General features: G+C 36.4%; 1 protein-coding gene across 1 annotated transcript in view; it reads right to left on the reverse strand.

The window, feature by feature from the left end:
* The window catches only part of PTPN3 (protein tyrosine phosphatase, non-receptor type 3), a gene marked incomplete at its 3' end in the record, with an annotated part of 44623 nt that overhangs the window by 17230 nt on the left and 3319 nt on the right, over window positions 1-24074 (reverse strand). Inside the window, exons 2-8 of the mRNA XM_010088090.1 lie at window positions 22014-22148; window positions 20387-20563; window positions 9686-9709; window positions 7299-7497; window positions 6227-6304; window positions 5175-5231; window positions 140-296 (exon numbers count right to left, since the gene is read on the reverse strand). Coding sequence (XP_010086392.1) covers window positions 140-296; window positions 5175-5231; window positions 6227-6304; window positions 7299-7497; window positions 9686-9709; window positions 20387-20563; window positions 22014-22148 — 827 coding nt within the window. The remainder of the gene's footprint in view (window positions 1-139; window positions 297-5174; window positions 5232-6226; window positions 6305-7298; window positions 7498-9685; window positions 9710-20386; window positions 20564-22013; window positions 22149-24074) is intronic.

Consider the following 24074-nt stretch of genomic DNA (forward strand, 5'->3'; position numbering starts at 1 on the left):
GCAGGGAGATCTACTTTTTTGCACACACCTACTCCCAGTGCACTGAGAACACATTTATGTAAACAGAAAAGGGTACACCACCAAGCATAAGAGCAACAGTCTCAAAAACATTAAAAGCGAACAAAATTAGCCCAGTTACCTTTCCGCCTGACCAAAAGTGCAAGCTCTCTCGTGTGAGATTCTCTGCTGGCTTTTATGAACATGACCACCTGGTCATGAGTGTGCTCCGAGATATCTCGGCCATTGATTAATACTATCTGATCACCTTCGTTCAGTTTTGGAATGCATTTATCAGCCTGTTTCAAGACCAAAGAAACACATTAACATCATTTCATCCAGTCATGTAAACAAGAACACATCAGGATATTAAGTTCATCATGTAAGCAAAGTCTTCAGAGTTCTCCTGACAAGGTTTCATCTGTATCAGAAGTTCTATCAAAGGATTTAGATGTAAATCTGTCTTTTCTGCTTCAAAGCTTCTCAACGAAGACGAGGAATAATTCAAACAGCATACTGACAGATATAAAAAGAACTTGGATTTATCAAACAGCCATAATCAGATTGCTCTTAAAGATCTAAATTTCAGACTCCCAGCCTCAACAACCAGTGGTTATAGCCATTTGCAAACAAATTTCTGGAAATAGTGTTGTGGGCATGTAAGAAAACACACTTCAGTTTTTAGACAGTGAATACTGAGAAGTCCAACCATGATTTTGATTAACATAACTTAAGTAACATGACATTCCCCAGGTACGGACTTAAAATTTAAAGAAATCCATACACATTTTATATTTTTGTTATATATCAGATTCTTCTTTAGTAGATATCAAATTATATCTACAAATAGAGAACATTCTTCCTCACTTCATTCACTGAAAGTGTTAACAAGAAGATGCAGGTAAGTACTCAACCTAAGATGCTCAAGTACCCTGCATTTGTGACAAGTTCTTTTGCTACCTGTGCTGCAGAGAAAATAAAAAAAAAGGTTTTCCCCACCTCAAATGAAAACTTACATCTTGTCTTGGATACAGTAATTTAGATTAACTGCTGAACTCTAGCGCTTGTTTGTCTTTTTTCTGCCACACTTCTCAGGATGCTCAGCTCTAAGTCTAGTGCAAAGCAATTCAAGGTATGGCCAGAATATGATGATAATGCTACGAAGATGATTAAGAGACTAGAGCATCTCTTGTATGAGGAAAGGCTGAGAGAGCTGGGACTGTTCAGCCTGGAGAAGAGAAGGCTCAGGGGGGATCTTGTCAATGTATATAAACACTTGAAGGGAAGGTGCAGAGAAGACAGAGCCAGGTTCTCTTCAGTGGCACCCAGTGACAGTACCAGAGGAAGTGGGCACAAACTGAAACACAGGAGGCTCCACCTGAGCATCGGGTAACACTTTTTTACTGTGAGGGTGACCGAGCACTGAAGTAGGTTGCCCAGGGACATTGTGCAGTCTCCCACCTTGGATTATTCAAAAGCCATCTGGACATGGTCCTGGGCAACTGGCTCTAGGTGACCCTTGAGCAGCAGGGGTTGGAGAGGATGACCTCCAAACCCCTTCAAACTTTCTGTGATTCTGTTAATATGAATATGCAGGATTCTACAGCCTTGGATTGTCAAGTGGTGTAGCAATTTTATTTTCATTGCTACCCTAATTTTTATTTTGTCTAGGAAGTATCCAGCTACACCAGTGATGTATATACACTCCATTTCATTTGTTATGTGAATGAGAAATAGACCTTATTTGCCATTCATAGTTGCTCCCTGTATTTTCTTAATGCCAGCATGGGTTCCTAAAATAAGTTTATCAGTGATGTACTATATTACCAAGTTAAAATATAGGAGAGAGAGAAAGGAGAAGTGAAAGAACCAACAGAAAGAAAAATGCAGAATAAAAAAATAGATGTAAGGATATGAACAAGAAAATAAATTGGGAGCCACTTTTGTCAGAGAATAAAATAAAAGGAAAGAAAACTTAAGAGATGTACGAATGCCACAAAAGAGACACAGAAGAGAAAGAAGAGAAAAGAAACATGTATGCGAGAGGGAAAAATCCCAAGCAGAAAATCTGCTTAAAAATTTAAAAAAAGGAATAGCTTCCTCCAACGTTTTCCAATGAAATAAGAAAATAAAATAATGAAGGACAGTGAAGATTGGCAGTGATTAAGACAAACGTAAATGGAAAAACAATGGGAATTAGGAACAGGCATGACATTCTTCAACATCAATTGAACTAGGTATTCACAGCTCCCCCAAAACTCTCTTGCCATACAATTTTGTACCATTTACAAAGGTAAGACTGAAGAATGCAACTATGAATGAATGATTGATTTAATCATTCTGAAATATTATTGTTTGAGATATAAATTTTTCTCTCTGAAATACAAATATTTGAAAAGAAGTGATATAAAGACCATATCAGGTCAGTCTACGAGAGTAAGGAGTTAACAAGAAAATGGAGGGAATGGTTTATGATCTCCTATACTTGTCTACAATTTAGATTTCTTGTCTGGTTGATAGCTATTATTATTACAGAAGGAGATTAATATCTTTGCTCAAATAAACTGTTAAACATGTTACATGTTAATGCCTCAGCTCTCTTACTTGATCTGACTATATAAAATATATCTTGAAGGAGAATTAATTACTTCCGTATAAGCATAATTTGTAGATTTTTCAGATACTGTGGTTTACCGGACAATTAATTATATCAAAGGCTTCCTGTCCTATTGACACACCCAATGTTTAATTTTATGCTAATCACCTGATTATTGCCCTAAGAAGCATGCCTACTATTTTTCAGTGAGAAGCACTATTAAATAAAACCATGATGACTTCTTTAGCACCTTAGGGCATTAATACCATTTATGAAAAAAAAAAAAAAATCAGTGTAGGACTTTAGTTAAAAAAAACCCAAACAAACAGATGCAATAAATGGTTGTTCTTTAGATATAATGATGTCCCACAACAATTTTGGCTACTCTACCCATACTATATCTTACCAGTATACTTGACTGCTGCTGTGTTAGAGGAGAATTTTTAAAAGAAATTTAGGAAGTGAAAGGGAAAATACTGCCTTATTTTGGCAAGTAGATTTGCTTGCCCTACTCCACAAAACATACAGATCTTTTTGTAGACAAATTGGAAGAAGTGACCTACAAACCTGAGAAATAATCTCAGCAAATAACATTAGCAAATAATATTACCAAACAGCACCCTTGAGAACAATTTACAGGGCAATGAGTGAATCTAGAGCAAGTTAAAATAGTAGCAAATACAATAAAGGAAAAGTGACCTTCAAACCTGAGAAATAATCTCAGCAAATAATATCACCAAACAGCACCCTTGAGAACAATTTACAGGGCAATGAGTGAATCTAGAGCAAGTTAAAATAGTAGCAAATACAATAAAGGAAAGGCATCACTGAACTAAAATAACATAAAAATGCATTCCATAAACTGCTTAACTTGAACTTTCAAATATCAGCTACATTTCATTAAACAGTCAAGAACAGGTAAAATTTAGTTTATGGAAAACAATATAATCAGTGTTAATAATGCTATGCTCTAAAAAGAAATACATTTTCCTCTTGCTGTAACATGACGTGATTTCTATAACACTGCTGTTGAGTATATTGTATTGGATAACTGTTTCCAATTTATTCCCTGATCCTTGATAACTTGCTTGCTTGGTGACTTACCGGTCACTTGCATCTATGCCTATGCCTCTAACTAGAGACACTCAAATTAAGTGTGTAAGTTAGAAGTCCAGTCCTTTTCCAAACGAAGAGAAAAAAACAGATCAATACTTTCCAGGAGACAATCTGAATGCCTCTGAAGAAGAATCTTTCAATCTCTGATTGTGGAATAAACCTGTTTGCTCTACATTAACTCCAGTATCTTGAATAACCCTTAAGAAGTTTGGTGGGTTGACCATGAAAATTTTAAGGGTTGCTTTATTTTTACTTTGTGGATTTAAGGTAATGATCATTTCCTACTACTCTATTCAAATAATTATTGTAGTTCATAAAGGAATGCTATGCACTGTTTAAATCAAGCCACAAATCATAAATATGACAGAACCAACTTCTCAATCTGCTTTAGCTTGATTTACATCATGACATTTAAATACCAGTCCTGTGACATCTTATAAAATTTCAAGAGTCTACAAGATACAGAGTACGTCAGATTTTTATGATTAAGTCAGCAACCTTTCCTATCAAGTTTGCACTAAAATTATTTTATGAGAGTTTGGAAATATACTTTGGAAGAAGAAAAGGGAAAAAAAATTAAGATAAGATAACATATGTCCTCACAAATTTATGTACTAGTTATTTAGAAAAAAGTTACCAAGTTATTCTATTACTATTATTATTTCACAATTCGACAGAAGAATTCAATAGCTGGATTGATTCTGATAATTGTTCCACTAGTCCATAAATAGTTCCATAAACAAAAATCCATGGCAAAACGAAAACAGAGCAAACATATTCTGTGCCCCCTCCCCCGCCAAGTACTCTCCCATTCTATAAATATTTTCAACCCTAAGGATTTCCTCTACCTATTATGGTTTGTCTATTCAGAAACTGTCAGCAGGTTTTTCTCCCAAGTATTCGTCCTCTCCTGAACAGTCATAAAATTATTTTAACCATAGCATCTTTTGTCAAGGAGTTTCACAGATCTACCACCTCAGGTGTGAAGAACTATTTCTCTAAGCCTAAAGAACCTGACTTTCACTAACTTTGGTGCCTGTAGTTCTTCTACAGGAATTCCCTGCTCCCATTGCTCCTAATCTTAAAGATCTCTACTACATCCCCCTTAAAATAGTTCTTTTTTCTAGACTGCAGGGGCCCAGACTACTCACTTCTTTAATGAATGCTGTTCCATATCTTCAGTCATCGCTTTAGCCCCTCATCAAACATTTTCCAGTTCAAGATGCACTTTTTGAGATGACAGGGGAAACAAACATGCTTCTTACTGGTATTTTGTTTGGTTAACACTTTCAGTTCTTTTCATCTGTGGTTTAAGAAACCACTGGTCAAATAAATTTCTAAAGAGAACAGCTCAGCTGCTATCTCATACTGGTCATGGGTTTCCAAATTCCTACATGTATGGACCTCTGTGAGTGGTGGAGGGAATAATAAAGAGAGGGATTAGAAGTCTGAAGAATTTACTTACAGGTGATCCTGGAGTTATTCTTGATACCACTAATGGCATTTTTTGATCTACACCACCCTAGAGGAAAGCCAAGTAAATAAAAACCATAAATATATAATTATAATAAGCATAAGCATAATTTAAAATAAGCAATCACTTATTTTTGTTTTTATATGAACTTTATACTCTGTCATTCAGACGGAATTTTCATCAGTAAATTCGGGGTGGGGGGGGGAGGATGTGGAGGTGTGTACCTTTAAATCTACCAATTTCCAGTAAACTAGACCCCCCGTCTTTGCTTGGCCATATGTTTTAGTAGACAATAAACAGATGAAATGCAGCATTTACTCTAACTCTACCCTTCATGTAAGCCCAATTCAACACTTGAACTTGCAAGTTGGACAGTGTTCTTAGATGTTGTGAACCTGTAAGTAATCAGATAGGATCACAGTTCTGACAACTGTACTCCCTTATTCTCTTTACATGATTTTCTATCACTGTGCCACCAATAAATGCCCAAGGCAAAAAGATCAAATTCTGCCCTGATTTTGATATTATAGGTACTTTACATTACTCTATCTGCATAAATGGAATTTCAGTGAGGGAATGACAAAAATTTACAATAGTCAATCATCAATAGCAATTTCCCTCTTCTTCATAAATTAATTTTCACCTTTCCAATATGATTTTTAATGGATATATTCAATTGGATAGCACAAACTATTTAACTTGTTTTATAATACAGAGGTCCAGTTTTCCAAAAGTTGATGCCCTAAATTAGGCTTCCAAGTTCATATTTAAGCAGCCAAATGGGCAATCTGCTTTGGAAATGTGCCACACCCATAGTATATGCAACTGAAAAACACAGAACTAGCAGAGGCTTATTTCTGTAAATGTTGCTTTAGTCTTTAAGGACTAGGCTGCCAGTTCTAAAAATTCTCGGTCTGTAAGAAATTAGCGTAGAATATACTGCTTTGGCCAAAGCATTGCATTAAAAATGAAAAATTATCACAAAGTCAAAGCACAGTATCTCTATAAAGAACTTAAAAATAACTAAAAGATTGATGTTTTACCTTTAGATTAAATCCAAACTTCCCGTCTTCATCTGGTATGATACGTACCAAAAGCAAATCTCCCTCAATTAGGTCATTCTGCAATATAAAAACAAAACAAACCCAAACTTTTCTCATTTTTAAAATAAAATACCAGCAAATTAGAAAATAGTGCATCCAAATTTGATGTGCTGAACAAGAATACTCTATGTAAATCCACATTTAAAATAGGAAGAAGCTAAGGTTACAGAATATGCTCATGATTGTAACCTTTTAAATTGTAAAAATAGCAACATACATAACAGCAAATATGCTCTCTGCTTGCTCTTTCCTAACACTGTTACTGTCATCTCAGCTTTCTCAATTGATAGCTCCTATTAAAATTTTCAATGTGTTGTCTTTACTAAAGGTGACTTAAAAGGAATAAATGTTAGGTGCAACGCATTTGAATCAATTCTACTCTAAGGACTATGAAGTGATTCCTTTATTTCCCCGATTTTTCTCCTGTAAATGGGTGCATCAGTATCTTCTGGAAGAGATCCACAAGCCAGAAGGATTGAAAGTTGGCAGCAGCTACTGGACAGCCAGAATAGGAAGCTGTTCAGCACCCCTCTGGAACAGGCCAGAGAAAGGGGAGGAATGATCCACTACCATAACGCTACCAGTGAGCGGCTGCTCTCTAGGCAGTGGAGAATTCAAAGGATGATGTTTAGCCATCCTGAAGAAGAGATGTCTGGGATAAAGCAGAGTTGTGCCTGCTATCAAGACATACAGCAACTTGAGTTATCTGATTTTTTCCCCTTGGAGGAAAAAAGATTTAATCACATAAGGATTCCCATTCCACTAGGAACTTCCCCTGCAGATGCTTCTGGAAGCCTGGACAGCATGGAAATCAATGCAGTTGACAGGCTTGCCTATCATATTGTGTTCACAACCTTGGATACATCTGAGTAGTAAGACAAGATTTATTCTTATTACTGCATAAAATATGCTCATCCTGAAACATAACCACAATTTTTGTGCATTCGTAATCTTCAGTTCAAAGTTACATTCAGTACTAGTTTTGACCCCAGAAGAAGGCAATTGAACGTACCTTATCACAGTAGTACTGGCTGGAATCTTCTGTTGAGCTACTTTTTGTAACATTGTCGTATGTTTCTAAGAACTGTTTATCCACCCCTTCCAATGGGTAACAGCCAGAAATGTTACCAACTCCATTGGGAGACTGAGCCAAGGCTTTAGGTGAGGTACGGGTCAGAGAACTCCGCACTGGACTGTTTCCCAATACATTCCTTCATTTAAAAAGGATAAATAAATATTACAAAGGTATTGCTATCCAGATTTTTAAATTAAATAGTAAAACATACAAATGTACTGCCCAGTTAAAAGAGCATGCCAACTTTATATTTAACACCATTTCCTGAGGTGCAGGGTAACAGGATTGGACTATGATCTGAGCCTACTGTTTCATCTGTAGACATCCAGAAGAATGGACAAAACTAAACTAGAGTAGCAAAAACATTTTTGGCAAAATATTTGGATGTTAACAGTGAAAGGCACGGTTGCAGTGGCACAGGAAATCACAGTAACATGAAGAGAGCTGAACCCCAGGGGAAAGGCACTTCTGGTGCCAATCCCACCCATGAAAACCTTTTGCCGTGACTCCACTCTAATTCTTGCAAAGCCTTCCCTCCCCCCCCCCTCCTCTTTTCTGAGTGCCATCTCAACCTTACCCCTCTGGGAAAAGGTGCTTTGCAGAAAACCCATGGTAAATTCTCAGAACAATAGGAAATGAAGTGACTATTACAGGTTTAATTACAGTTAAAATATTCTGTCATTGAGGTAGTTATAACTATGTAGAAAGCCCCAGAATTAAACTGGGGTGCAGACCTAGCCTAGTGATTCAAGAACCTGAAAATTCAAGGGTAACAGAAGTCAGTAATTAAATACCTCAGATCTTAGAATTGGCCAAGTTGCCTGGTGGTGCTCCAGGACCTTTCAAATATTCATTTAGCTACATGCCCTCTAATGAAAAGGGTGAAATGCAGACCTCTAATACAACTAAAACCCTTCTTCAATTGTACCAAACTCACAGCTGCATACAAACTAACTGCTCCAGCTTTATAAATACTACATAATACTTCGTGAAAAATCTCTGTCCTGGGGAAAGCTCAGAGATGGTGTCCTATCACCAACATACAGCACTGTGTATGGCAGAAAACAAGTCCTAGCTACTCTATCACCCCACTGCAGACAGACCTTTCACTTACATGATAGATCTTCATTCTCAGTGGCAATATATTTTGTAAGAACAATCTGCACCGCTACTGACAACCCAGCATTGCAATGAAGCATATTTGATCTTTGGAAGTGCATACGCTGTTAGTTGTTTATTGCAGTTTATCCCTAAAAGCAATGTCAACTTCTCACAGGGTTAAAGTAGCAGAAGTATATGCAAGTAAACCCTGTAATTAAAATTTGTAAATTCAAACATTTATTTTTGCTCTGGTACCAGCCTAACTACATACGTGAGATTTTTGAACCATTTCCAGCAGCCACTGCTAGCTGTCAATGAAGAAGTAATACCATGCTACAGAGGAATGTAGCTTAGGCTTTTGACATACAGGACTTGCACTGCAGCAAACTTTAATAACACAAACACTTATTTCTTGGCTTGTGTAAATCTGACTGCAAGCAATGTAAACATTCTGAAAGGTGCCAAAAAGCAAATGTATTCTTGCCATAATATTCCTGATGTTCAGTTATACTACGTGCACTTGGCAATGGGAATGAAGCATTTTGTGCAACATTTGCAGAATTTCCAGTTACTACAGAAAATATTTTTTTCAGTGTCTGGGAGATATAATTCACTTCACACTCTCAATAATTTCAAAATACTTTGAAGTAGTGAACTATAATAACAATTAAAGGAATTATACTGTCAAAATTGTGTTTTTATCTAATAGCTTCCAGGACTTTTCATGAGATCAATGTCAAGCAAGGAGGAACACTGTATATGTAAATGCACCCTAGTAAGTTTTTCAGAACATAGTAATTTTTAAAAAACCATTTAACTTACAAGTTAAGATTATAGATTATGATTTTTCAGTGCAGAAAAAAAAAGTTAACAATCCCAGAAAAATATGAGAAATTATTTCAGGTAATGCCTTCTGGCACTATATAAAGAGCTACTAGCTAAAATTACCAGTGGATTTTTGCATCATTAAACTTTTACAACAGTTTTTAACCATTGTTTTTGGTTAATAGTGATTAGCAGTATATTAGGACTTAAGATGTTCCACGTGCTGATCCAAAAACTTATTTTTTTTCACAAATCTTTATAATCTTCATTGGTTTATACATTTATTTGTGTCTTTTAACCACACAAGACACTAGTTTGAAAAATCAGTTCAAGTTATGTATTTTGTTATATGTCTTAAAGTTAGAGATTCTATAGTAGAAAATTTAAAGAAAACTCACTTTGGTGATTCTTGTTCAGACGACCTGGTAAAGAAAAAAAAAAAAACAATCAGTAAATTAACATATGTTAAATCTTCGTGAGAACAAGAGCTAAACTCTAATTAAAAAAAAAAAGGCTCACAGTAAATCAAAGAATACTTAGTCTTATGCTAAAAGTCTGAGTCAGACCATTAAGGAATTTATGAAACACTCAACAAAAACCTCAGTGCAGCTCTAACCACTCACTTCCACTTTTGGCACAAGCCCAACTACAGACAACACACATCTGCTACTGCAACTATGTAGGAGTTTAAGGAGACAATTATTTAACAAGACACACTACATCATTTAACAATGTTTTAGATGTGGATCACAATGACTACAGACATCACTGACTGTATTTTGTAAAACATTAAACGTGGCAGAATCTTTGTGCACAGGTTACAAAAAATAAGCATCGGTGGCTTCAGAAGCACAAAGTTTCTTACACTTATTCTCACAATGTGAGAGCAGAACAGAACTTTAAGACAAAACATAACTAAAGCAGAAGTGGTTACACAGATGAGGAAAAACTATCAAGGAAAAGAAATAAAAATTTGCAGTACATAGCATTTTCCAAGGCATTCAATTAGCTTCATCAGAAATTACCTGAAACTGTGAGCTAAACTCTATTACATGAATGAAAAAAAAAAGCTGGGATACTAAGATAAACTTGAAGGTACAAGTTACCAAAAGAGGCGCTTGCAAAGCAAAGTTTAAGGCAGATGGGATAGCTTTACAAATTTAAAGTAGTGACTAAAAAACTTGGAGTGATAAAAGTCCATGCTGGAAAAAGGCAAATATTAAGCAGTTTGGTTTGAATGTAGAGTTGTTGAATTGTCAAGTTATAGGAGGCAATTCACAGTATACAGTTAGATTTTCAATTATTGTTCTCTAAAGCAACCTCAATACTAAGAATTATGTACTATGTTTCATCAAAACTACGGTAAAAACAGCAGCGATATCAATTTAGTTAAGTTTCCTTAGATGTATTCCATGTGATATGAAGGAATTCTTCCTTGAGAGCCAGAGATGGTGAAGCTTGATTCCCTAAGAATTTGTGGAGGTTTGAGTTGTCTATACTTTTATTTTTTTAAAGAACTAAACTTCTTCCTTTTTTACTGCACTCATGTCTCGCTTCTGATTCCACTGACATCCACCCCAACTCTTCCACAAATACCTCTGGTTCTCCTTGTTTGCAATACCCACAGTATTTTTACCCCTTAAGTGCCAGCAGTGTGCAGCAGATCCTTTGGGAACGTGCTGCCTGACCAGCCCACATCTAAATGGAACAGACAACAACTGAGCTCGTGCTGTAGTTGCTCAGTGAGAGAGAATGTCAGTTTAAGTTTATTTATTTTTCTGCCTAGTCAGTGACTTTCACTGATCTTGTAGAAAACTTTGTATCTTTGAAAGCTCGACTCCTACATTAGATTTGAGTGCAATCGTCCAAATGTTCTCAAGTGGGAACAGAGGCAGAGGGGCAGTTAAGTCATATTTCCTTAGGAAGTAATGCTAAAAATAAAGAAAAACTGAATTTATTTTCATTTAAGCTAATTGATTTCCTTGTAAGGCAAAGAACAATGAAACTGTATGTCTTTTCCATGTTTTGCAACAGTAGAGCTACAGCTCTATTACTAATTTTTGTGTAGAATTCAAGTTTCCCTAAGTTAAGCCTTTCAAAAGCCTTCATCAAAAATTTACATACATAGAATTGTGATGCAAATTGATGCAATGTCCCTATTTTAATGTTATCTCCCCTCTTTCCTCCCAATAGAGTGAGGTAATTTGAGACTGAAAAAACCAGCTTGGGCTTCCATTCATATACTGTGTATAAACATACAGCAAATTTTTCATCATCTCAGTAATACACTTGGAGAATTGAATGTGGGAGTAATATTTGCTGAAGGTTTTTCTGTTGAATTATTGCACTATTAATTCATACATATCAGCTCAGAAAGAGTCAACGAATCATTCTGTAACCTTTTAAAGTTGAAAAAAAACCCAAAAAAATTGACCTAGAAAGCAATGAAATTCAAGGCTTAAAAGAATTCATCAGGGACAATGCAGCTGTGTCTTCCTGAGGTCCTCAGTAGCTCAGCATGCTAGAGCTGCAGAATTTTGTTCTGCAACTCAATTAAATAGTATTTCTAGCATTTAATTATTCACCAGTATGATAAAGTACCTTAAATATTAATAACGAGATGGTCTTTTCTGGCTATATAGTATTTCACATTTTACTAACCTATCATCCTCATTTCACAACATATGACAAGGACCATGTTTTAAGTCAATAAAAGAGAACACTCACCAGACCAGCCATTCAACTCTTTTATTGAGAAAGAGAGCCCTTCCTTGCAAGGAGATTAAGCTTTCCATTGGTGCAGCTAACAAGCAAACTGCAGGCAATTTCTCTTCCTTACTCCACAATATATCTAAAATGATGCTATTTCAATCTTTCACTCACTATGGATTCCTCTGTTGGTCACGATCTTTACAGTAAAACTCTTTGCCCTGAAAAAATCTAATTTGCCTCTTCTGTCAGGAGGACAGAAAAGAAAAGTCTTAAGCAAAGACCCCTCCTCCTGATTTTGGTGTACCCTACCAGGGAATTCTGCTATTCTGAGAGCTGAAAATGACAAACTACAGCAGAGTAAAACCCCGAGAGAAAAGGGAGAACTCAAACAATAGCACTGTAGCAGAACTCCTCCTTTATAAACAACTGAAGGAAACATCTGTGGGTTTTGCCCTTGTGCTGTTCTTGAAGTTCTTAAAGCTCAATTTATTGTAACATCTGCAGGGATGGGGAGACTGAATGTGCCAGCACTTCCATTATCACATCTTTTCTGAGAACTCACCATTAAAACTGGGATTATTATACATAAGCCAAATAAGTGGAATATATTTGCAGTAACACCTTTTCGCTGCCTTTTAGAGAAATTTACATACAGAATATTCAGCACTTCTATGAACAGAATGCCTGTGTAAGAAGGCCATGCAGATTCAGATTCTTTGTGCTGGATACTTAAAGAGTACCAATATAGAAAAACATGAGGACTTCATGGTATACATAAGTTTTCCAGTTATTTTCTACAAATTTGAAAGATTCACATTTGTAAGCTGCTGCCATCACCCATAAAAAGGTATGTTCAGTTACTCTGCATATATAATATGCAATACAATATTGACCATATTCCAGTTTACCAACTTTCCATAAAAGTTTCATGTATTCTGATACTCTGGCACTGCTTGGTTTGCTGCAAAATTTGCCATATCACAGATTTGAGATTCAGCTTTGAGACTTTCTTTTTGGATGCAAAATGATTGTTTTTTGAACTGGCAATGAAAGTGTAGTACATTTTAATAAGGATATATATTTAAAAAGAAAGGTTTACATGTAAGCAGAATAAAGATGTCCTATTTTCCTGTATATTTGAGTGAAAGAGCACAGTAAAACTCATAAAAGTCTATCAGTAGTAGTTTTAAAAACCTAATTTGAAACTAATTGAAATATTCTCAGACCACTGCTTAGTATTAGAAGGACATCTTCCTTGAGAAAGACTGAAATACACAAACAAGGACAACAGACTCTTGTGAAATGCAGCAGATTTTGGAAAAACAAGGAATTGATCACGTGTGTATATGATTAAAAACTAAGGATAAAAACTTAGTTTAAAAATTATTTTTTTTATTATTTGCAATTTTCTACCAATAAAGTAGTTACTAGGACTTGGCTGAATACATCGGAAGGATACTTTTATCAACAGTAATTAATGCTTTAAAAATCTTGTTCACAAAAAGCATTAAATTTTAGTTAAAATAATGATGTGTTCTCTTAGCACATTCACCAAAGCTCACTGTGCAGCTACAGTTCATTGTCTATCAAAATGGGAAGCTGAAAGAATTGAACAAATGCAGCATACGTTCAGGAAATCTATTTTCAGCGCAATACCTTCACCAGATGATGCATCACACTTACACAAGGAGTGTATATGCACTTCCAGAAATTCATAGCACAGTGCAAATGAATTTCCTTTTTGTATACCGGTTCATCATTTCATTTCCTTCCCCTCCAACTCTGTGACTGTACACATTATGCCATCTATATCATGAGCAAAAGACAGTTTTAGAATATAAGCTAAAGAGGTTTATAGCTTTGCAAGCATGTTTAAAGTTAAGAGAAAAACTCATGCAGGAATATGTTGCATTTATAACAAGTGGAATTGTAGACTCAAAGTAATTTAGGTTGGAAGGGATCTTGAGAGATCACCTAAACTCTTGTTCAAAGAACAGCCAACATCAAAGTTAGATGAGGGTGTTCAGGTCCTTGTCATGTTGAGCTCCAAGGTTCTCCAAGGATGGAAACACCTCCACCCTTCTGTCAATGTGTACGACGGTTTAACAAAGCTCAGTGTGATTCTACCCCTCCCCCCCAGTGTCTTTTGAGCATTTCTCTTGCTGTAACTTGTGTACATTGCCTCACATGCTTTTGCTGTGCACCTCCAAGAACAGTTGGCTCCATATTCTTGATAATCCTCTTTGGCAGAGTCAGGCAACAATGTGACTGACCCGTCCTCAACTCCCCCAGTCTTCTGGTTTTCCTCATACATCGTACGCTCACATCTTAATAACTAGCCAGATTTATCTGACTAATCAATTTATGACTCTAAATATAAGATCTATAATACATTATCTGAGTCTACTCCAATAAAATAACAGAACACTTGTTCCTATGCAGTCTGCTTTTCCAAATCTTTGGTTTATTTAATTACAGAGTGAACAAGAGAAACTGAATACAGTTCAAGTTGCAAGACTCTCCACACAGCTTTTTCAGGTTACTTTTCCAGCCAATAATCCAGTTATTTTTTCCCTTAAAATAGGACCTTATACACACAGTTAAATTCATATATTCTTACTAACAAGCATCCATCCCACTCAGACGTGTTCAGAAACATGAAAAAAGGCATTAAGAGGGGAAGCAAAAGCTATATTAATGCTCCAAACAAATCCATCTATAGTATAAAAAAAGTTTTAAAAAGAACAAGCCATAAACCTGAATTTACAAGATCAAAAATATGTTCTTCTCTTCACGTAAAGGACAAATTACTCCCAGACAGATAACATGAATAAGATTATCCTGAACTGCAAGGAAATCGATTTGTTTCAGTAACCCTTTGCATCTAACATTTTATTGTCTGAAAGAAACACCAGCTGATTTTAATGAGATAATATTCAGTTAGGGGGCAAGTGTGGGTGTTGGCAACAACACACGGTCTTCCCACAAAGACAGATTAAAGCCTTAAATCCATGAACAGGAAAGAGGGGAAGATACTCTTTCTTGTTCACAGTGACTGGCGGAAAACCACACAGCTTCCCACAGTTGGGTTCTTGGAGGTTAAGAGCAATAAACACCACAGTGGTTTTCAGTTTCCATTTCTTGCCATTCACCCATTCACTTTCATTTCTCATTGCACTGTGAAGTGTGAACATCTGTGTCACACCTCAGGCACCAGAAGATGCTCGAGAAAAAGGAAAGGAAGATACAGGGAAAACTAAAGTTCAAAGCTCCTTAAATACTATTTGGTTACATGCCTTTGTGTTTCACGGCAAACCTTGGACTCGGGTATTTTAAGTTCACCAAGTGTTTAAAAATGCATATTATTGAAACATTTAAATTACAGATTTTTAATTTACAACAAATAATTGAACAAAAGGAAACAAGCAGCAGACTCATTTTAGTAATCTAAATTTTCACTTATTTACTTGAAGGTAAAGGGTAAGCTAGTTTCTTTCAAGTTTTTTTCCTGTTTTTGTAACAGCTCATTGGTAAAGAATTCTATACATGAACTACTGGATGTGATAAGCATTAACTATTTTTTTTTTTTCTCCAAAGATATCAATACTAAGAACCAGAACCTGCACTGGGGATGGACAGTACAGTCTTTCAAGACAAAAACCTAACAAGATCAAGCATGTCAGAGTACATGATCCCAAAATGCAATCAGTCTGTTGCCCCAGTTAAAGCGAACTTAGATTTGAAGGCTACTGCTTAAATCAAAGCTATTTTGGAGTTTTCCAACCTCATCTTGAAACAATGTCACATACTTCAACATGACTACTTCATTTTCACTGTAGCCTTCTCCGCTTAAACGACACAGTAGCATTCAAATTGCATTAGTGTCACAGAAAGGCAAATGAATAACGATGATTTGCTCCTCTACACCATTGAGGCTTTCCTTATTCCAAATTTAGAAACTGTAGTGGTACCTTAATCAAGACAGACTGCAACAGTGGTAATCTTCAGGTACTACACCAGGCTAAAAAAAGGAAAAGTTGCAATCAAAAAGAATTCCCTACAGAAGTCCATCAGCCTGCCTTTAAAAATAACCAGCTGTGGTTTAAACCTGTTATGCTGAAAGGGAAATATTTTTCTCAAAGGCAACCTCTTCCAGGAGCTCTATCCAGGCCACCTATCAGGACAGCAGATGACCAGGATAGGTTGATGTCAGGTAGTCTGTTGGCATGACACAATTTTGGAAAAAAAAAAAAAAAATTAAAGCAGCTTTTCCAGAGATAACTTCAGAAACAATAAAGCCTCATAATACAACTTTATCTTCTATTTTAAAGGAAAGCCATAAGACTTTGTATTCATAACTCTTCCCTAATGCCCACATCTCAGTGTTTAAGGTTACCATCAAACAAGTACGCTTACTAATTAGTATCTTTTCTCTCAGTATTACCCTTGAAATATTTTTAAAAACAAAATAATAGTAGTATCATGTGCGTATGTATGTAGGCATAGGATATATATAGTGACAGAGTAGGTACAACATACAGTCAGAAAACAGACTGGATTACGTGTTCTGAACTGGGGAGGCACAGCCATTACAAAGTGTGGTTTAACACAGAAAGCAACCTCTGAGACTTCGTAAGGCTCAGTGTGGGCTCCATGTCTGTGTTAATATTAACTTTTCAGTAGCAGTCAGATGAGATGCACAGCAGCAGGGCAACAAAGAGGAGAACGAAATGACAGGAGAGGCTTTCTTCCCAAAGGCTGGGGAGCCCTGGGCTAAACAAAAGTCCTCTTGAAGCCCTCTTCAGCACTGTCTTTGATAACAGTTTTGTATGCAGCTGTGATTTGAGATAGTTGGCTTAGATAGGCAGATCTATTCATGCCCTGTGAATAAAGTTCTATTCAATATATGTTAATTTGGAATTAGAACAATTTTTTTTGTCTATAATACGTATGCAATAGACAGCTGCAATCTTTTCTGCAGACACTAATCTGAGAGAGAAAAAATGTTTCTTTTCACTGTGTCTGAGTCCCAAATTGTACTTGAATGTGAAACTACCTTAGATAATTTGTGTAGCAGAAGCAGACTAGCTACAGCAACACAAGACTCACAAGTTTGCCCTGGCTTTCTGTAGGTTACCTACGTGCAGAGTTTGCTCTATTTTCTATGGTTTTTTTTCTCCAGTCACAGAGTGTAGGATGTACCTCCTAAATTGCACTCAGAAGGTAGAAGATTCACACAAAGCACATTTTTAAAACAATCACTGTGTTCTTCAGAGAAACAATACAGTAAGTGACAAAATATTATTGGCCTTCATCTCCAACATGCTCAAGTATTTAACAGTAAACATTGTTCTAGGTGTTGACATGTTGATAAAGTACAATATAGTTAAAGAAACAGAAGAAGAAATGTTAACAACTGATATGTTTTATGCTCTCTTCTAAACTAACACGTGTTCCACATAATTCGTTTTCTGAATTGTGTACCGTTTATAGAAAGAAAACAGAATTTGATTGATTCCCTAAAGTGAATAAACACAGCAAGGAAGAAAACTGATTATTACGAAAATAATTATACTTGGTATTGTCAGGAGGTAAAAAAAGGTGTATAGGAAATTAAGTGCAGGTGTATGTAGTCTGCCAGCAATGTTGGCTTCTACAGTTCTGATACCCATCAAGGTTCCAAACGTGCCTTGGTAGGATTAGGTACACAGTAAGTCTTGTTATACAAAATTTACCTATATATTTGTCGCAAAAAGCACTATATCACAATATATCACTTTAAAGGTAGGTTTATCTTGGACCACTATGTTGTTTTGACAAAAAGGACTTAAGATGTTACTCAGGATTTCAAGAGAACAGGTAAAAATTACCCCCCCACCCCTGTAATGCTGACGGCAGCCTGAAAAATAGAGAAGAGCCGCAACACCCATGCTAACTGCAGCTTGCACAGTCTTGAGATTTACTGCGGGCAGTAAAAAAAGAAGTCTCTAAAGACAACAGATGTTAGCAGGACTATGAGAAGCTACTCTTGACTCTCTGCTAAGGAAAAAGAAAACCAGATTTACAATTTCAATATTTTTCCATAACATGTTTCAGTAATGTCAATTCAAATTTACTAAAGACCAGCATGGCAAAAACAAGTAAGGTGGCTTTATCAGTACACTGCAAGGTGATTTATAATTAATATGTAAAATTTCTGAAGTGTGGCAAAAACCTAAGACAAGTGTTTGTCCATATTTAATACTGAAGATAGGCAAGAACTTTTTTCTTATAAGACAGATCTGGTTTATAAGGTAAGATTCCCTCTTTCAATAAAGCATTCAGGGAAAGAATAATTTTACTACACATATATACTTAATTTTACTCTACATCTTCCAACAGGGAGAGTGAAACAAATAATAATTAATATAAGAAGAAAAACTGGAACATAGACTAAGGAACTGTTGAAAACTTCAGTGTAGAAAAGCAACATTTTTTTATTTGTATGGTTACTGTATTTTTTACCTCGATTGTTAAAAGTATTAATGACCATTTACTTCACAGAATTCTAACAGTCAATACAACAAAGGATCATTCGTTCTACGCATTATGTTCTCCTTCCTAAACACACACTTTGAATTTATATTAATCAGATTTACGCAAACATTTTTTCAGTTACCTGCACAGTATCAAATATCATAAACATACCCAAGAAACCAGGAATGCATTGGGGATAAGACGTATAGAAAATCTGGTTTATGTGAGGTAATAACAGTTAATGTTCTCCACAGTGAGTAATATTACTCAGATACAGCATTATTATTTAGTTCTCAGAAAATAAATGAATGTGCTATTTTCAAATTTAGAACATTCTATTGTCACTGTCTGAGAAAGAGCATAAAAGCAGGCTTTCCCACTGTGTTCTCAGTAGGCACAGGAAAGCTGAAACAGGAAGGAAAGAAAAAACTGCAAGGGAGGAAAAGAAAATGAAAATACATGAAAAATCAACAATGTAGTAACTGGTAGGAATGATGAAAGCAGGACAGAGTCCACCACTCGCAATACACAGCATGGCAACCTAATTTGCTGTCTACAGCTTCTGCCCTCATCATCTCCTCATACGGTCTGCCTCTCATTATTTTTACTCAAAAAATTCTTCTGAAAGTGTATGATCTGTAAATGTTAAAACACAGGAAAGACATAGCTTACTATCTATGACTATTCACAACATCTAGAAGCATCACTTTTGTATATTACGGCTATTACTGACGTTGCTAGTACTAAGGTTCATCTGACACCCAGTCAGAGAAACAGGAAAATAATTTAAAATACTGCAGTGACGATCTTCAAATATGCACACAGCATGTTAATTTTTCCTTTTTTTCATAGAAACATCTGTGCTGTAATGTAGTAACAATACTATTGCATTAAAATTTGAAGAAAACTGTTTAAATCCAGGGTTTAAAGCTACAGTTAGTAGCTGCACACTATCACAGTGGTAGGTGAGTCCTATCATTGCTTCTCAAATAATACATCTTGCCTTAGAGTTAGTAGGGATCACTAGAAAGTGTTTTACTTTTGTGATATTATAAAGGATCCTCCACTTTGATACACAGAATTCTCCCCACCTGAAGGTTTTAAAGTAGCTCTGTTTTTGTTTTGAGACTGATCAATTACTTTGTTAAGACAATGACCTGGCACACTATTTCTAATGGTAATATTGCGTTAATCTGAAGTTACTAATTAAGAAATGCCCCTGTAAAATAAGAGTGAAGCCACACATAACGTGTAACAAATGAGCAAGCAAATAACTAGTGCACAAAGATAGGTGCTTCAAGCCCTGGAAGCAAACCTAGGAGTGGTTAGACTGCTGCAGGGAAGAATAAAGTTGATCCTCAAGGAATACAACAAAAATGCCTCAAGGCAGAAAGCAGAGGCTGCCTTCAGAGTGGCAATCTACAATTCTTCTGAGGAAGAAAAAGGTGGATGGCTCCTGGTATTATTATGCTCTTGTTTTCACTCAAATGTAGTAATTCTTTAAAGTGACAATGCTGACCTGATGATGTGGAACACACATGAACTCTTAGAAGAGTTCAGTATGTCTTCCCAAGAAGAAAAGGAAGAGTTTATAATAGGTGGGAAGAGCTCCTCTAATTTTACTGAGAACTCAACTACTAAGAATTGTTTAGGGATGAAGGGTTGGCTTGTTTTTAACTTGCTGTTCTCTATCATGTCATTTGCAGTTTAGCAATTCATCAAAATTAAGTTTATGCAAACATAAAACCGTTTGAACTTATTTTAATATGATAACCCATGATAATTTTTTTTTATACTAAAGTTTTTTTTGGTGGTTTGTTCATTTTTTTTTAAATCAAAATAGGCAATGAATTGTTTGCAGAAGTCCTTACCTCCTCTGGTGACTACAGTTCTGAGAGAACTCCAAATCACTGTCCTTTGATGTTGGAGAGCCCTTATATGTATAAAAAACATCCTCTGTTTCGGTAATATAAGTAATCTCATTTGTAAGGTTATCTACAGACGAGTGTCGTGGTTTACGAATTTCATGACGTAGTCTAGGACTCCGCCTGAAAAAAAGGAAGACAAACACAAGTTGATGAATCAGAATAATTCATAAAACTTTTTCCAAATGGAATTTTTATCTGACTGCAATCTTTGTCCTGAAATCTTCAGGACAGGCCTATTGGACTCACTTTAAATAATAAATTCTTAAACATTTTTTACAGTATACTAGGAAATCATACACTGCCAGGTTCAGTACACTGGACTGATTGGTTTTTCCCTGTCCAAAATGCTAGCTATATATGTTAAAGTTTTAATCATAGGATAATTCAGGTTGGAAAGGACCTATGGAGGTCATCCAGTCCAACCTCCTTCTCAAAGCAGGGTCAGCTGAGGTCAGAGCAGACTGCTTAAGGCTCTATCCAGTCAGATGTTGAAAAACTTGAAGGATGGAGACCACATAGCTCCTCTAGGCAACCACTACTCAACCGTCCTTGCAGTGAAGCATTTTTTCCTTACATCCAGACAGAGCCTCTCTTGGTTCAACACATACCTGTTGCCTCATCCTCTCACCATCCACCAGTGTGAGAAACACTGGCCTCATCCTCTAGCTAACCTTCCTCCGAAGTATTGCCAGGCTGTTGTGAGGCATTTGGAAAACCCTTTCTTCTCCAGGCTGAACAAGTGCAGTTTTCTCAGCCTCTACTCACAGGGTAAGTGCTCCAGCCCTCTGACTGGTTGCAGCATACTAGATAAGGTCTAATGAATGCTGAGCAAAATGGGGATAATCACTTCCCTTGATCTGCCATCTATGCTTCTGTTAATACTGCCAGGGTGCTGTTGGACTTCTTTGCAGCCAGGGCACACAGATGGCTCATATACAACTTGCTCCCTAGGAAAATTTCCAGGTCCTTTCCCAGAGAGTTGCATCACAGTTAATACTGTTGCATTGGGTTCTTCCTTCCCAGGACTTTGCATTTGTCTTCACTGAATTTCACACATTTTCTACTGGCCCATTTCTCCAGATTATCAAGGTCCCTTTGAACAGCAGCCCTGCCCCCAAGCTTATTGACTCATCCCCTCAGTTTGGTGTCATCTGCAAACTTTATGAGCAAGCACTCCATTGCTTCTTCCGGGTCATAAAGATGTTAAGCAGGATAGGTCCCAAGACAGACCCCTGCAGTACTCCACTTGTTATTGGCTTCAAGGTAGAATACAACCCATTAACAACTCCCCTCTGAGTCCAGTCTTTCAAGCGTTTTTTTTTTTTAAACATCTTCTTGTCCACCCTTCCAGAACATAATGTCTTAGCTTGGGTGTAGTATTTTGACAGACAATACCAAAAGCTTTGCTGAAGTTGAGGTGACACCCACTCTTCTCCTGTCATCATATATATTCTCAGAATAATGAAGTTTAACTATATATGTACACACTATGTGATTGTTCTGCTAGAGTACATACAATTAGGAAAGGACAGAGGTTGTAATGTATGAGAAAGGCTGAAACTGGATTTACCAATTAGGGGTAAGAGGAGGTGATCGAGAAGGAAGGCTTTTGGTCTCCAGATGCTCAACAGATAAAGATCGTCTCATAGATGGGTTCCAAACCATCCCACCTATAACTTTTCTGCAGTACTGACTGTTTACAGACCTGAAAAGAAATTAAAAAAACTGTACGTGAATTATTTTTTGCATGGAAAACTTATATGAAATAAAATATGCTTATGAAAGTCAAATTTATAATTCACGTGTTTTTAAAGAGTCACCTGTGCTTACCCCTTCTTAGTTATGCATTTGCATTCTCACAGAGCCATTTGCTGTCCTTCACTTGTGGCAATAAAACTGCTCGTTAATCCCTGCTACAATGCTTATCACAAGTCCAGGTAAAAATAACTTTTTCTGGGAGTTATTTTTAACCCAATTGTGTTTAAGAAGATGGAAGGGAAAACAGGAAATTTGGTATGTCCTACTGGCACTGAACCGAGGGCCTGACAAAACATGGTTCAAATACAGGCAAAAGATTAGAGACATTCTCTGTTAAAACTCAAAGCGGTTAACAATTCACTAATGGCTTCACTGAGCACAGGACCACTTTAACCATCTACCTGCTGCCTCAGCAAACAAGAACTACACAAAACTGTTCACCATTTCAAGAAGGAAGCCACACCTGGGCAACGTGTTCCTTATAGGAATACACCATTAGAGAAAGATCTGACATGCAAAGGTGATCTCCATGTCTGGACTGAATCTTGTGATGATAAACTGACCAGATAAGAGTTGCATCTGAACCAGAACCTCAAGGAAAGCACTAAAAATATCTTACTACTGGGATTATACCAATTTTTAAAGTAGATCAAAATTAAGATAAACTAACTTTTATGCATCTTTTTATATGCCATTCCACAAAAGAAGCAGAGAGATAAAGCAGCTCATCGTCAAGTTTACAGGCCTAGGATTCCTCTTCACGGAAAAGAAGCAATTTATGAGTTACTGAGAAATGACCTTCGGCTCACTAAGTCCTGAGCTGTACATAATGGGTGGCTGGGATAGCAATGGGTGGCTGGGATAGCAGAGTATGTAAGGACTTCACCATAGAGCTGCAATGTCTCAATTATACATAACATAAAAAAAAAGTTGCTTATGCTGTGGATATCACTCATGCTCATATCAAACCTTAAGCATGCTTTGCATTGTACTGCTTTTTGTTTATACAAGTGAAAGAGAAAAAGCAACTCCAAACTTTTTTTTATATTCTGAAGTGTTCCACATATCTTGTTCATGATTTTGAAGCAAATTAATTCCTTCATTTTCTAAATGTGTACTTTTAAAACTTCTTACAGTTTAAAAAAGATGGAAAACTTAATATGAAGTATCTACATGTGAAAATCCGTTTCCCATGTATGTTTTTAAGCTTAGTAAACACAGTCCATGAACTCAGAAGAAGCTTTTGCCTGTATTATCCATTTTATTTTTGTAAGCCTTCTGAATACTAATGACAAGGCACCAGCTACTCTGGTCTTCTACAAACACAGGGTTCTTTCAAAGAAACCTTACATGGGTGGAACAGAGAGTGAGAGTGGAAAAAGAGGATATAACGAACAATGTATCTTGAAGGATTCCATATATTTTGTATTAATCAGCTTTCCTTTTTTACAATTGCCTGTTCATGCATTTTCCAATGCAGATGACTTTTGAGGTGCAACATAACTCCTGTGATGGAAGCCAAAGCCCTAACTCCTAACTCCAAACACCTAACCCTGATCACAGAATCACTTTAACAACAGTTTCTCCAGATATTTCTGTTAAGGTGCATAACAAACAATCTCCTGAACTCCAAGCTGCCGCTCTTCAGATGTCAAATACAAGGCTATTTCTCAGCAACCATACTGAGAGGCTGCCGATGCCTTTTTGGAATGGGCTGTAATATCTTGAGGTGAAAATTCCTTGCTCCCATCTATTATCGAAGTTACCCTTTATGAAAAAAAAAAAAAAAAAAAAGGTACATTTTTAGATTTTCAGCAAGGAATGAGAATGTGCCTAGGAGAGGCTATTCAGCACTCAGTCATGCTGCATGAAA

Source organism: Pterocles gutturalis, unplaced genomic scaffold (assembly GCF_000699245.1).
Source record: "Pterocles gutturalis isolate BGI_N339 unplaced genomic scaffold, ASM69924v1 scaffold15406, whole genome shotgun sequence".
NCBI classification, from domain to species: domain Eukaryota; kingdom Metazoa; phylum Chordata; class Aves; order Pterocliformes; family Pteroclidae; genus Pterocles; species Pterocles gutturalis.